Here is a 15,485-nt window from a genome sequence, read left to right on the forward strand (position 1 = left end):
AGAGTCATAGAATCCCAGAACGGCCTGGGTTGCAAAGGCCCCCAGCGCTCATCCAGTCCCAACCCCCTGCTGTGTGCAGGTCGCCAACCAGCAGCCCAGGCTGCCCAGAGCCACATCCAGTAAAGTGCCAGTAAAGAAGTGTTTCCTGATGTCCAACCTAAACCTCCCCTGGCACAACTGGAGGCCATTTCCCCTCGTCCTGTCAGCAGTGAGCAGAGACCAACCCCGCTCTGCTGCAATCCCCTTTCAGGTACTGGCAGAGAGCCATAAGGTCTCCCCTCAGCCTCCTCTCCCCAGACCCAACAGCCCCACTTCCTTCAGTCTCTCCTCACAGGCCATGTTCTCCAAGCCCTTCCCAGCCTTGCTGCCCTTCTCTGGCCCTGCTGCAGCACCTCCACATCCTTTCTGTACTGAGGTGCCCAAAACTGAACCCAGTACTGGAGGTGAGGCCTCACCAGTGCTGAGTACAGGGCAGGATGACTTCCCTAGCTGGAAGCCTTGGGAGTCTCACAGCAGAGGACAGCCGTATTGCCAGCAGGTACAGGAAGCCTGGGCGATGGGGGACAGGAAGGAGGGATGCTCCCAATTAAACATCACAGTGCCCATGGTGGTTAATGGAGACACGCTGCTCTGGGCCAGCAATACAGGCACTTCATCCACTCTTCCCCCATGGGCAGCTCAGTGAAATGCTGATGTCTGTGAGTGCTGCTGAGCCCTGTTCTGTGGCTGCTGGTTTACAGGACTGGCATTAAGCACTTCTTTATAAGAACAACTGCAAGAAATATAACTCAACTTTCATATGTATAAACAAGTAGAAAGGGGAGGAAATGCACTTAGTGTTTTTAGATGTTTTATTTGATAATATGGCAGCACTATAAAGTACTGTATTATTTTAGAAGTATTTTAAGGTAGACTTTTCTTAATTGGGAAACACTAATGTAAGCACCTCTGTGTCTTCTAGATGCTCTGTTAATGTTGGGTTCTTTACTTAGGTATTGGGGCTGCTGATTGACTTTGCTAGAGCCAGGCCTTGGGCTGGGAACCTGCAGCCACAGCTGCTCGCATTGCAGTTTGTTTCTGTAACTCCTGTGAACATTGCTGGTGATTCGTGTCAGCTAGTAGCTTTTCTTCTAGCTTCACAGTCCTGAATTGAAACACATTTAACTGGGGTGTATGGAAGTCAAAATATAAAGCAGTTTCAGTTTTGGAAGAGGTGAAGGTGAGGAATGATGCTGCCTTCCTGCTGAGCAGTCCCTGCTTCAGCCATAAACTGGGAGGATAAATCAACCCTGAGACACATGAAATGGCCCACGAGGTAACTTGTCTTGGAAAACAAAGGTTACCAGGATTGAGCGTTCTTCAGTGCTTCGGGGGACTGTAACTGCTTTCATCTTTGAAATGATTGGGTTCTGTTTTCAAGAATAACTTTTAACCCTCCGGGTTGCTGCAGCGCTGTTTGTGCCAGCTGCCAGCGGAGCTCCTCTGCTGGGTGATGGAAGGAGCTCCAGGGACAGAGTTCAGGCAGCAGCTCAGCTATTTGTGTTCATAAACTGTCTAGATCTGTCCTTTCAGTTCATGGCAGGCATGACAGAAGAACGGGGCGGGTTGTTCGTTTTCCTTTCCTTGCCGTGGTGAAATACTTCATGTCTGGTGTTCTGTGGACACCTGCATTTCAGATGAGAAAATATACTTCCAAGGGGACCCATAATCCAAATGTTGGTTCAGGAGGCTGAAGGTGCTACAGCTTCCATGTGCATGCCTGTCTGCTGCTGTCACTAGGGCCGTGAAGGCAGGAGGTGGTGGGCTCTGAACTACTCAGAAGGGAAGGCTTTGTATTCCAGGAGCCATTGTATTTCATTGCACTTGATCAGAGTTTTTGACTCGCACCTGTATGTGGCTGTGTTTTTTTGCATCTGTACACAGTGACACACCTATGTGCTGTTAGTCTTTGATAAAGCAGTTTTGCTGCTATAAGGTGAGGGGGTGAGGTGGTACAAACAGAGCAGTTGCCTGTTTCACTGAATCCTAGAACGGCCTGGGTTGCAAAGGCCCACAGCGCTCATCCAGTGCCAACCCTCTGCTGTGTGCAGGTCGCCAACCAGCAGCCCAGGCTGCCCAGAGCCACATCCAGCCTGGCCTTGAATGCCTGCAGGGATGGGGCATCCACAGCCTCCTTGGGCAACCTGTTCCACTGCCTCACCACCCTCTGCATGAAAAACTTCCTCCTCACGTCCAACCTAAACCTCCCCTGGCTCACTTTAAAACCATTCCCCTTGTCCTATCACCACCCACCCTCACAAACAGCCGTTCCCCCTCCTCTTTATCCGCTCCCTTCAAGTACTGGAAGGCCACAATGAGGTCTCCCTGCAGCCTTCTCTTCTCCAAGCTAAACAATCCCAATTCCCTCAGCCTTTCCTCATAGGAGAGCTGCTCCAGCCCTCTGACCATCTCAGTGCCTCCTCTGGATCCATTAATTTGCTCATTCCAATTGCTTCTGCTTCCCTGCGATGAGTGGCAGCTTCAGCTCTCATCTCCTTATTTTCTCCCCAGTAGAATGTGAGTCAGAAACTTCATTTCCAAGACCGGGAGTAGACAATACCATTACTGCTGTTCTGATGGCCGGGCAAAGAGTTGAGAAAATGGTCTGGATGTCTGACACTTAGCTCTGTGTCTCTTCATCTCCCTCTCCTTATGTGCTGTGCTGCTGCTTAAGGTCTCTCGCTTTAAAGTATGTTCAGCCAGCAACAGAAATGTGTGCAGCTTTTGTACAAGCTGATGTTTCTTAGCTTACATCAGAAATAATGTAGAAAGGTTATTGTTCGTGGTATAACAGCACATAGAGAAGGAATGGGGAACTAAAACGTTGTAATGTTTATGCTTGAAGAATCTACTAAGGATTTAGGTTTGTTGGATAATGAACTTCTCTGTGCCCTGTTATTCAGGAGCAGGCTAAATTTATAGCCATCCCTCGTGTCCCTTCAGGCTTCTGACCTGGTTTCTGCATTGTCAGTCGTTCCTTGTGTGGCAAGCAGTGGGCTTAGGATTACTCTGATCTTTTTTTGCACATGATCTTACGTTATTGGCCTGTGCTGGTGTTAGCAATGTGTAAGGGGTGTGACATATGGATGGAGATTATAAACAGGGAAAGCCCTTATGGCTGGTGCTGTGGTTGGGTGGTTGCTCCCAGGCTGAGCACTTGATGCTGGGATTGCTGTGCTGACCTCGTACTGCCAAGTCATACGTGCATGAAGTCTGCGTTGCTCATGGAAACGCTGACAAGCCCCTTGCTGTAGTGGGTTGGCATAATATGAATATTAAAACTTCCAGCTGCAGTGAATGTCAGACTCAGTTTGTTTTTGCTGGCTGACAATGAGTGGTGGCCTCATCTCAGAGCGGGCTGAAGTGTCCTGGAAGGCTTTCATTGTCATAACGCAGGCTCTGTTGAGATATCATGTCTGCCTTCAAGCAGCAATACAAAGCAAGAAAAACCCCTTCCTTGTTCTGAAGGCAGTGATTGGCAGTCTTGGGAACGTTCAGATTAGATATAGCAGTAACTGGGATGTGTTATTTTGGTTTGGATGCAGAGCTCAGACCTGTGTGCACTCTTGTTTTGGCAGAGATGTAAGTATTGCAGCTGTCTATCACAGGGTTATTAATAGAAGTTTGAATCAATTAGTGTCCATTTTCAGTGATCCCAATTGATATTGTGTCTTGTTTAGAAATGATTTGTAAAATCTCAAAGTGTCTAAAAAGTCAGAATGGTTACAGAGATCATAGAATCATAGCATGGCCTGGGTTGAAAAGGACCACAGTGCTCTTCTAGCTTTAAACCCCTGCTGTGTGCAGGGTCACCAGCCAGCAGACCAGGCTGCCCAGAGCCACATCCAGCCTTGGATGCTGAGGATGAACTTGCTGGAAGAGGTGGGTGCTGTGTATGTTGAGAGCATCCTGGTATGTGCCTTTGGAGATGGATTCAGAGCAGTTTCCTGCTGCTGGAGAAATTACATGAGATACAGGTTTGTGGTATGGTGGTATGCAGTTGTGGAAAACAGGGATTCCTGAATTTGCTTTACCTTGATGTGATTTTAATGCCCTTGGGTAGGATAATTAATGCTTCAGTTTCTCGTTGGCAATAGCAAAATCTTTGCTTTACAGGGATATTCTAAAGGTTAGTAGGTTAAATATTGAAATAGCAGTTGCTTACCTATCCATGCACTGCTTACCAGCCCCTTCGGTCATCTTGTCTGGACTGGATTTCTCACTAATTGCTGCAGTGATGGGCTCTTGTGTGCTGGTTGTTCCTCCCCGCATTGCAAAGCAGCTTTCGATGAGGCTGTGCTCACGGTGTGCTTTCTGGTTCACCCATGGCAGTCACTGCCCACTCTGGGATTCGAGTATCGCTGACATCCAGTGCTTTACTGGTCATGGCAGAGCTTCTCCGATGGTTTTGTAGCTGCCTGCCCCTGTTCTTAGCCCATAATCATCTTGGTCTTTCCCCTGCATCCTCTTTCCTTTGTTGTGTCCCCCATTTCACAAAGTGCGTGCAGTTACATCTTGTGAGATGCTGTGCAAAGTGCAGCATTAGTGCACGCAGGGAATGGACTCCCTAGTGGTGGGTGTTCTAGACACTGTTTAACTCGTGTGTGCAGCCTGCTGCCTTGCCTGGGCTGCACTGGGGGAACGGGGGTTGTCTTGGGCCACATCTACATAGATTGCACTGAAAGTAGTGCCTCTAGTTTATTTCTATGGAAACCACAGCAAATACAAGGAGCACAACAACACTGTTTGATGTTGCACATAGTCAGCTGCAAAGTGCTATTTTTAAATATGGTCACCACCATGAGCTGTGTGTTTTCACAGGCAATGAATCAGAACCTGTATGCTGCACTCACTGGGGGGGAAAAAGCATCAGTGAATGTCAGTGGGTGCCATTCTTTCCTCATGCAGGAGTTCAGTTCCACTTCATTGCTCCATCTGCACTCCCATGGCAGACACCATTGTGTCAGCCTGCCCTCTGCTGCCATCTGTCACACAGCAACAACATGGAATGGAATATTGGTGGGAAGGTTCAACCTCTGCTGCCATCCCACCAACATGCACCTCCGACACTGTGATCCAACATCATAAAATGAGAGGCATTACTTCTGGAGCGGCCTTCCTAAACTATATAATGTACTTGACATGTTTAACACCATTTATTTGAATCAAAATATTTTTTATTAAGAAAATAGGAGGCAGGAAAACCACAAAACTAGTGGGGTGTTTGACTAACGCCTCAGCCTGGTTTGGTGGCAGTGGCTGCTATTTGTAGTGAGGTCTCAAGGTGTTTGTCAGAGATTTTTGATGAAATTTTACTCTTCCTGCATCTCATCCTTGAAAATAATTGCTCACAAATGCGTGCACTGCCAAAAAGTGATGTGTCTGTTTGGAATGCGTGCTTCCATACAGAATCACAGGGGTTGGAAGGGACCTCAAGAGGTCACTGAGCCCAACCCCTGCTACAGCAGCACCCTACAGCAGGCTGTGCAGGTGGGCACCAGGTGGGTGTTTAATGGGAGGTGGTCACAGTGCTCTCTTTTTTGGAGTCTTTCTGTTTCACTTGGTAGATAGAATCTGTGCAAAACTTGAGACCTTAAGGGCAGAGTTCTCTGAGCATGAGGGAGAGCAGATGCGGGATGACTTGGCTGTTTGCTGAAAAGCATCCTTATGTAACGGAAACGAGCGAGAGGGAAAACTGTGCTGTCGGTAGTCTTACTCTACTCTGCCCTTCTGGGAAGTGGGAAGGTGCTCAGAACTGTTAGTTGTGAAGTTCATGAACAGATTTCCAGACCCGTTCTGTTTTCTGCCTGGACAGCAGCAGTAAGGAACTTTCAGGATTTTAATGTTCCAGAAGGCAGCAGAGCTGTATCCTGGTGGATATGTTTCTTGCACTTTCATCCATGCATGTCTTTTACAGTCTGAAAGCTCTTGTTTGAGTGTTCAGGTGATATTAATGAGTATATATGTATTGCTTCTGTTGTTTTGAAATAGGAATATATAAATAATATATGAATATTATAATATTCATAATATATGGGTATGTGGTTATATGAATATGAAGGTTATGGAATGGATAATCTCGGGAACCATCACAGGCCAGTTGAAGGTCAACCAGGGGACCGGGCCCAGTCAGCATGGGTTTATGTGTGGCAGGTCCTGTCTGACAAACCTGGTTTCACTCTATGACAAGGTGACCCGCGCAGTGGATGAAGGTAAGGCTGTTGATGTGGTCTACCTGAGTTCAGTAAGGCCTTTGACACTCCCCACAACATCCTTGTGGAGAAGCTGGCTGCCATGGTTTGGATGGGCGCACGCTCTGCTGGCGAAACTGGCTGGATGGCCGGGCCCAGAGAGCTGTGGTCAGTGCAGTTAAATCCAGTCGGCAGCCCAGAGCGGTGTCCCCCAGGGCTCGGCACTGGAGCCACTTCTATTTAACATCTTTATTAACGATCTTGATGAGGGGATTGGGTGCACCCTCAGTAAGTTTGCAGGGAACACCAAGTAGAGGGAGTGTTGATCTGCCTGAGGGGAGGAAGGCACCACAGAGGGACCTGGACTGGTGGGCCAAGGTAAAGTGGACTTGTGGTGCTTTGTCAGGGTGATGTGCCGAGGGATCTCTGAGGAGCCAGTCGTGGTACCAGCTTTGTTCTGCATCCCCTGTGATGTGCGGAGAGGATCTCACAGTGGAAACCCCCATTTTCTGCGTCTTGTTACAGTCTTAGTTAAACGTTGTGCTAATGGTGGGGAGCTGGGCAGTGAGAAGGTGGTAGATGAGCATGAAGTTGGTAAATGCCGCTATCTTCTATCCAAGCTGTGGATAGAAGAAAAAACAACCTGTGCTGTGTCCATAGGAAAATCTTAGCTGGGATGAGCATTGGCTCGTGAACATTTGGCGTTGTGACTTCCAGTTCTCTAAAATCCTTAACTCTGAGTGAAGTGGCAGCCTGAAGATGGACAGGATCTCATGAGGAAGGCTGCTGAGCAGAGGGAATAGATAGATGGTCACGGGGATGGAGCAGCTGCCTCGTGACATCGGAGCTGCCAAGGCAGGGACTGCAGCTGCAAGGGTAAAGCTGAGGGGACGTGATCCAGGTTCTCGTGGCTTTGGAGGCAGTGCTAAACTAAAGGGGAGTGGGAGGGTGTCAGCTTAAAGCAGCTGGTAGGAGGGGATTCTTCATGTTAGCAGAGGGTGTCTGCTATTTATCACCAAGACGGGATCATGGGCTGAGAAAGGAATTAGATTTGTCTGCAGACATCGAAGGGACTGAAGGAACAGACCTTCCTAATTGAAACCCCTATGGGTGACCGGGAGAGCTGGGAGGTCAGACAGCAGAAAGTGCCCAAGATTGCATGCTGGCTGTCTCTGAATAGCATCTCAGACTGCTGCTGTTGGGAGCTGTGCTCTGACCAGAGCATGGATCTGACTGATGGGTCTCTTCTTGTGCTCAGAGCATTCATTCATTTTAGGTAGAGTCTCGTGAAATGAGCTGTGTGTTGGAATGGCTGTTTAGTCAGTGGCTTTTCTGTCAGGAACTGATTCTTTCTGGTTTGTAGGTGTCTGTTCCTATTGCTACATTCTTTCTAAATTGAAATGTTAACTGTTTCCTGTTAATTCCAGTGGTATCAGCAAAATGTCTGTCCTTCTCTGCACGTTACTTTCTTTTCCTTTCTGTGGCAGTATCCTTACATCCTGTCAGTAACCAACTGCTGAGCTCTGAGTCAGAGATGATCACATAATGCAGCTTTATGTACGTGAATATTGTTTAATTAACTCACTACACTGCGGTTCTGTCATTGAGCTCATATTTGTATTTTGTTTCTAGTTTCCAATATGAACTAAAAACCTGTGGTATGGGACTTCTCGAAGTTGCTTTTCCAAGGGTTGGAGTTGATGGCTAAAGTGCTGCCTTTGTTTCTGAATTTTCTTGGCACGTAACTTACCCAGTTCCTAATGTGGTCCTATGCAAGGGTCGTGTTTATAATGGCCTTTAGTTCCTTTAGATGCAGAATGCCATGGTTTTTGAGTATAGTACATCATTAGGCACCAAACGGTAAGTATGGGAAGTCTCTCAGAGTACCTCACTATAAACACTGACCTCTTGGGTAATTTCGATGGCCTCTCAATCTTTTATATCTCTTGTTTCAGGAAGTTAAGAAGGATGTAGAGCCCAAGGATGATGCCCTGCCACCCAGAAGGGAGAAATCTGGCAATGTAGCAAGCCTTGTGCAGCGTATTTGCACCTATGGGCTTCCAGCAGGAGGAATTCAGCCTCATCCGCCGTCCAAGAGCTTCAAGAAGAGTACGTAGTGTTTAGAGTTCTTTCAATTGCATAAGCTGCCGATGAGTCTTTTTTAGTAAACATTAATTATTTAATGCCTGACTCAGTTTTAAGGATGTGCTGGAGACATAGGAGCCCAAGCTTTTTATTCTAAGCCAGACTGTTCTGGTAGATGATATAGTTTTCTTAATGGTGGTAAGGATGAATTCTTACAGGAGCAGAATTTAGACCCCTTCCAAATCCCAGAGAACATTGCCTGGCTATTTTGATGAGCATAGAAGGCAATGAAAAGTCACTGTTGCTATTGAATTTCATGTGAGCTCGGTTCATATTGTAATGTATCCAAATGAGAACTGAAAGCCTGTTCATGGTAATTAAAAATTTCCTGGGTCACTTCAGTAGTGTAAGTACATGTACTGTAGATAAGTTTTGCTACAAATTCAAGGCTGTTTGATAGGAAATACTTTCTAGTTCAGGTTCCTCTTATTGGGTAAGTTTCTGCTGGTATGAAATAACATGGAGTTAGTGGAGTATAGGAAAAAGTAGTGATCTTCCTTTTGGTTGTAACTGGAACCCCTAGGATGGTCAGGAGTGCAAATTGGTGCCTCCATGTTTGTAGTTTCTATGTTGTAATGCCAGCGGTTAAATCAAAGTACCTAAAAACTAGAGGAGAAAACTTTACCAGGCAGGGGTTGCAGGTGTTCAAAATTCTACGAGGGCTGCTCTGAAAGTAATGCCTCCTATTTCATTGTGTTGGCCCTCGACGGATGGTCAGAGGCGGATGTTGGTGGGATGGCTATAGAAGCTGAGCTGTGATGGGAAGTCCCATGTTGGCCTTGGATGGCTCCCACTGAACGCAGCTGTTGTACATCAGGCTCTGGGCAGCATTTCTTTCTGTTAGTTTGGTGCATTTATTCAGGGAAATGAAAATACTGAAGGTGTGCTTAGCTGTGCTAACCAAGTGCTACATTTGGTTTGCCCTGCACGGAACAAACACAGGGAAAAACAGATTGCTTTGGAAATGGGCAGAACAATGTGGTGGCTGCCAGGCGATGTGTGAGGCTGGGTTCTGCTTCCTGAGCTGCTCAGGGAGCTTCCCAGGTCAGCCTGGCAATTAGCACAGCTGGAAGGCAGTATTTTGAAAATGGATTGCAGGCGAGAGAGAGTTCTAGATGTGAAATACACCTGCTTTGTTCTTAGATTAAGTAGCATTGCAATGTGAAAAAGAAAGCTAAAATCAAATGTATATGAAATATGGCCTTGTAGCTTTTTAATTGACCATTTTTAGTATCAAGTAATCTCATCCAAAGAAGGAACCCTGGAAATATAGTAGGAGGTAGTGGGGGCCTGTAACTGTTAATTTCAATTACTACTGAGGTAATAATCATTTTGGGCTGATGAGTTGAAAGAAAGGTGTATAATGTGACCAATTATGTTATTAGAAATTAACTCACAGAGCTTCATGTTCTCATTTCCTGATTTTTTGCTCTCTAGAGCTGAAGCTGTACACCAACATTGAGGTCCTCAGTTTCCCAGTCCCTCTCAGATGCTGCTATGTTACTCAGTGTCTGGTTTGCTCTGTACTGAGAGCACTGCATGTTGACAGTCTTCTGATCTTCTGAGGTCAGACTTTCAGCTCTCCTGTAATAAATCATAGAGTCATAGAATTGCTCAGGTTGGAAAAGACCTTGAAGATCAAGTCCAACCACATACTACCTCAAATCTAACAACACTCTGCTAAATAAAGCAGCTTGGGAGGCAGGATCAGCTCATGTAAGGGAGTATAGAAATACTAGAACAGGGTCCTGTAAGCCTTAGCACTTGGAGAAAATAGCATGATTTTATATCAAGCAGGTGTGTTGGATCATTGCTGCTGGTGACAGTTGCCTTCAGAAGCATGCTGGCTGTTCTGGGTGAGGGGCTCAAGGCACAGCCTTCTGTTTGAAGGCAAAAAGCAAAAACCCTGTGAGCACAGCAGCACTGTAGCATACGTGCAGCATGGCGGGGTGATGGTGGGCTCCACCTCTGGCTGGAGGAAGTGTTGGAAGCCACTAGCACCTTCCCCCATTACGATGTCATTTTGTTATTTTAATGTCTGAACTGTTTTAATTATTTGTGGTAAACATCTACAGGTAGCTACTTATTTTAGTTTTGCCTCTGTTTTACCCTGCTCTGCTTTACCCTGCTCATTAATGCGTTAGCTTGATTTCTTGACCCTACTTGCACTGGCAAAGAATGGTTTTTGTATTCAGAAATACATTTAGGTTTCAGAAATGTGAAAGCATTCTGAAAGTTCCTCAGATGTGAAGTTAGCGGGATCTCTGCTACAGGGCAGAAAGCAAAAGCTGCCATTGGCACGGAGAAGAGCACAGCGTTGGTCACTTCCTTCAGGACTGCTGAAGGACAGGAGGCTCAAACCTGCAGACTTCGTTTCAAAACAAGGGCTAATGCTGCAACCAACAGTCATTTTTGTGGATTTCGCTCAGGAAATAGTTTGAAATTCATAGCACTGGGGGCATCTCTGACTTGCTTGTGTCAACATGTTTTTTTTATAGCATGTTAGCAGTTGTCTGTGTAGTATTTGCTCATCTGTAACTAGCAGTGTGAGGTGCTTGATTGTTTTCAAGCTGCATCTAAGTTTGTTAGGCTGAAATGACACACTGGAAAAACAGAAGCATATTTCATAGCTGTTGGGCTATGAACACAGACAAGTGTTCTTGTCACATCTGGCCCTCAGGAGCTGAGGGAAAAGTACCTTTCATTTCTAAGTGTTGTTTTTCTCTGCTTCCCTCCCGTCAGAGCCCAAGAAGCGGCAGTGCAAAGTGCTCTTCGAGTACCTCCCGCAGAACGAAGATGAGCTGGAGCTCAAGGTGGGGGATGTGATTGACATCAGTGAGGAGGTGAGCTGTGTTACAGAGCTGCTTTCTTCTTCTGTGGCCAAAAGCGATTTTTAAATTTCATCTAACTGTTGATTACAAGAATGTTGGAAATACAGCATTTAAAGCAGTATATTAGAAGGTAAAGCAAATAACTGAGGAGTTCTTTCTCCCAGGTTCCCATCCTGAATCAAAAAATACTGGAAGTGTAGGGGGGAAGTATTTGGTGTTCTCAGCAATAGAACATTTTTTAGCTTGGAGAAGGGCAGGCTGCAGGGAGACCTCATTGTGGCCTTCCAGTACTTGAAGGGAGCGGATAAAGAGGAGGGGGAGCGGCTGTTTGTGAGGGTGGGTGGTGACAGGACAAGGGGAATGGGATCCCAGTGCTCGCCAGGAGTGATGTTCCCATTCTCTTGGTAAGGACATAGCTATTCTCCCAGATGCGTTTGCACCACTGAGTTCTACCATTTGTTCTGTTAGCTGTGAATGAAGACAGCAGTCACTGCTAGCTTAAGCAAGTGTCTTGGTAAACTGCTCACTAACATCAGTGTCACAATTACCATTATGGGCATTTTGTAAAGGGGTGCTCCTGGATAACCTATGTAGCTTAATTTGTGGAAGCTGCTGGTTACAGCAGTCATGGCTTCATAGCTCTTAGCAACTGTTTTTTGGGGACATGCTCTGGTTTTGTTCTTCTGTTGTTGCTTGTTTCCTGTGCCCTTGCTGATCCCTTTCCCACACCCTGTGCAGCTTTCAAAGAAGAGCAAATTCCTCCCAGGTTGTGTGCTTCCATGGAGTACCATGAGGATAGCTGGCCTAGGAAAATGCTTGTCCAGTAATCAATCCCTCAGAATGGGTGCTCAGAACACACCTGCTTATTTGAAAACAAAAGTAACAAAAAAAGGGAAACCCACTTAGAATAGTGGTTCAAAAGTATGTATGTGAAGCTTCTTGAGATTCATTTATATGGATTGCTTGTTGGTTTTTTGTTATTACCTTTCTGTGTGTATAGTTTACACGTGAATGCAGTGCAGTTTCCATATTCATATCAAACAATCCTAGAATGGCCTGGGTTGCAAAGGCCCACAGCGCTCATCCAGTCCCCACCCCCTGCTGTGTGCAGGTCGCCAGCCAGCAGCCCAGGCTGCCCAGAGCCACATCCAGCACAGTTCTCAGTGACTGAATTGTATTCATTTGCTCTGATGAGCTGATGTATAACTTTGACAACTGTTCCAAGAAAAGAAAAGTTAAACTACTTAATTCCTAATAGGCAGACAAATAATGCAGCTCCCTCCTCCCAGCCCTTCTCTGGTCCCACATCCTGTCCTATTGATGGTGAGCTGAAGGCTGGAGGTAGATGGCTTCAGGAATGACCTGACTAGCATCAAGGAGGCTGGCTGTAAGGCTCAGGAACAGGGAAGAAGAGCTGTGTGCAGCATGGTTGATTAACCAGGGTTTTCTGTTATCAGAACTTGTGGGCTATGCATGCAGGGCACACGAACAAATGATAGTTCTAAGATTTCTGTAAACCTTTTCTTTCTCCTTTGTGTCTTTTCCTCCATTCTTGCTGGGTACAGAACCAAATAATGTGCTTGTTTATGGTATGTGCACAGCCCTCACTGTTGGATCATTAAAAAGAATTCAGACCAGCAAAGATGTTTGTCATTTTTTCCCTTTTGCTCAGAAGTCTGAGTGCTGTCCTGTTATAGAAATAACTTGGTGAAATTAATAGAAAGTACTGATGTGTGTCCCAGAGCAGTGCCTCCTTCTTGTGGAAATGGTGCCCTGTAGTAGGATTTTGAAATGCAAGGTGTCCTGAAATGGTCATCTCTAGCGTCAGCATCCAGAAGGGTTTATCTTCTATCAAAATACACAACAGATTCAACAGATGCAAAGCCAGGGGAAATCAGACTGATGGGAACTGGACGGTACAGACTGGCAGCAAAACTGCACAGAAGTCTCCTTAGGAAGCCAGACTGCTAGTTGTCTTTATTTCACAAATAGTGCAGTCTTTTCTTCTCCTGTTAAAGAAATAATTCCTGATATTCTGTTTGTTCCTGAGATGAACGTTTTGCTGTTCTGGATTGTGTGATGTAGGACTGATCTCATGGTAGGAACGATGCTATAGAGATGGAAATGACAGTAAATGATTTACTTGCTCTCACTTTTGGTGACTGTTTCTATGTGTTTGGTATGCTATTTTATTATTTTTAAGGTAAGCCACGGTCAATGGATGTTTTCCAAAATTGTTCATGGTGTTTTAGAAGTGTGAATGCAATGGATAAGCATTTCTTAAATTGCTTAGATTGCTATAATTAAACGTTGCAGTGACGGTTACATTTAAATCTCCTTTTTTTCTTAGTTAGTAATATGCAAACTATTTCCATGCAGATAGAGGAAGGCTGGTGGAGTGGAACGCTGAACGGCAAGTTGGGGTTGTTTCCTTCTAACTTTGTGAAAGAGTTGGAATTGGCGGATGATGGAGAAACACAGGATGCTCTGGATGATGCAGGTGGTGTGCTGTTCTGTCCTAAGCCCTTAGCAAAGTCATTTTAAACCTCAGGTGTAATTTGGAGCGTTGTGGCTGTACAACCTTATATTTGATTCTAAGAATAAAATCTTTTTGATGTACTGTCTGAGAAATACAAAAATGGACACTGGAACAGTGCTTGATCTGTTTGTAAGGCAATTCAAAATTGAGCTGTTCCCCTGTGGCTGTGTAGCTGAGGTGGAAGCAGACTGTCTGTAGCTGTTACTTGGTCTGCTGCCTTGAAACCCTACTTCAGAGGTGTTGTGTTCAGAGGCACTATGGCAATGGCATGCCTGCAAATATTAGTTTGTAGGAGTGTGAGTAAATGCTGTCCCTTATATCTGGAAGTTGGGACAAAATTGTGAACACTTTTGTTATCTACCAGCGAACAATTTCAAGCAGCTTTATCTGATTTAAATGTTGAACGTGTTATAATAGTACTTTAATAACATTAAATATTTAAATAAATTCACAACGAAATTGTTTGGGTTATTTTTTAGTACTTGTTTTGAGCAATAGCAAAGCTGCTCTTGGTTCCTGGAGAGACATCAGTCTCTAGAAGTGCATCAGTTTGCTTTGCTGTGGCTGTTGAAACACAGCAGTCTTTGAGGTCATTAATATTCCTTATTGATTCTAGCAGCTATAGCTGTGCTGCACGTTCACAGAAATTAGCAGAAAAGATAACAGACTGGGGAACATTGATTATATTTGAAAGGGCAAGAAATATTAATGGGCAAACAAGTTAGTTGTCAGAATAGTCAATATAATGTTGGCATCATTTCAAATGGACTTATGTTCAATGTACAGCTGGAACAGAACGTGAGGGATTACAGCTGTAGGAAACTGTTTGCAAGAGCAATTCACACAGCTGTTTCTCTTCTGTTTTTTCCTCTGAAGAGCAAAGATATTTTCAGCTACGCAAACAACTATTTTTTCCTTCTTTTTTTCTTTTTCTTATTTTTTTTTTCTCCTATCAGAGCCCGTTTTCAGTGGTCCTGCCTCACCTGTGCCCTCTCCTGGGAATGAAAGTGAACCTGGATCTGGACCAGCACAGCCAAAGAAAATTCGAGGCGTTGGGTTTGGAGATATCTTTAAAGAAGGCTCAGTTAAGCTTAAGACAAGATTATCCAGTAATGAATCAGAGGATAAAAAGCAAGATAAGGTTTGTAGTGCTTCATAGTCTTTTTTGGGTTTCCTGAATTTAAAAAAGGAGGAAAAAAAAGAACCTGACATCTGAAGAACAAATATTGTATAGGTGTTGTTTGTTATAAAGTTTATTAGTATTGTTCAGTAATCAGACTGTAATCCTCCGAGGGGTACCATGGAAAAGGAAAGAGTAGAGTCTTACCTATAAAACAAAGCAAAAACCCCCGAACTTCTGTGAGTTATATCATAGAATCCCAGACTGGCCTGGGTTGCAAAGGCCCACAGCGCTCATCCAGTCCCAACCCCCTGCTGTGTGCAGGTCGCCAACCAGCAGCCCAGGCTGCCCAGAGCCACATCCAGCCTGGCCTTGAATATCCACTGTAGAGGCAAAAAGTTCTGTTCAAATGTTTGGCATTAAAAAGCAAAACAAAACAAAAAAAGGCAGAGAGGGAAAATTAAGCTAATGTGAAAACTGTGCTTTCAAAGCCTGGTGGTTTAGGACATAATAGTTGTTCCAACACATCCAACACATCTGGCAGGACAAGGGAAATGGTTGGAAGTTGAGGGAGGGCAGATTGAGGTTGGATGTGAGGGGGAAGTTGTTTGCTGTGAGAG

At 45.1% G+C, this 15,485-nt stretch overlaps 1 protein-coding gene across 1 annotated transcript; it reads left to right on the forward strand.

The window, feature by feature from the left end:
- Positions 1-8,146: 8,146 nt before the first annotated feature.
- LOC104910054 (CD2-associated protein-like) lies at positions 8,147-14,919 on the forward strand (the record flags this gene model as incomplete). Its single annotated transcript, XM_019613615.1, has 4 exons — positions 8,147-8,339; positions 11,118-11,218; positions 13,586-13,706; positions 14,702-14,919. Coding segments are annotated over 4 exons (618 nt in total), but the record flags the coding sequence as incomplete, so codon positions are not given.
- Between the last annotated feature and the right edge of the window lie 566 nt (positions 14,920-15,485).

This window comes from Meleagris gallopavo, chromosome 2 (genome assembly GCF_000146605.3).
Source record: "Meleagris gallopavo isolate NT-WF06-2002-E0010 breed Aviagen turkey brand Nicholas breeding stock chromosome 2, Turkey_5.1, whole genome shotgun sequence".
NCBI lineage: Eukaryota > Metazoa > Chordata > Aves > Galliformes > Phasianidae > Meleagris > Meleagris gallopavo.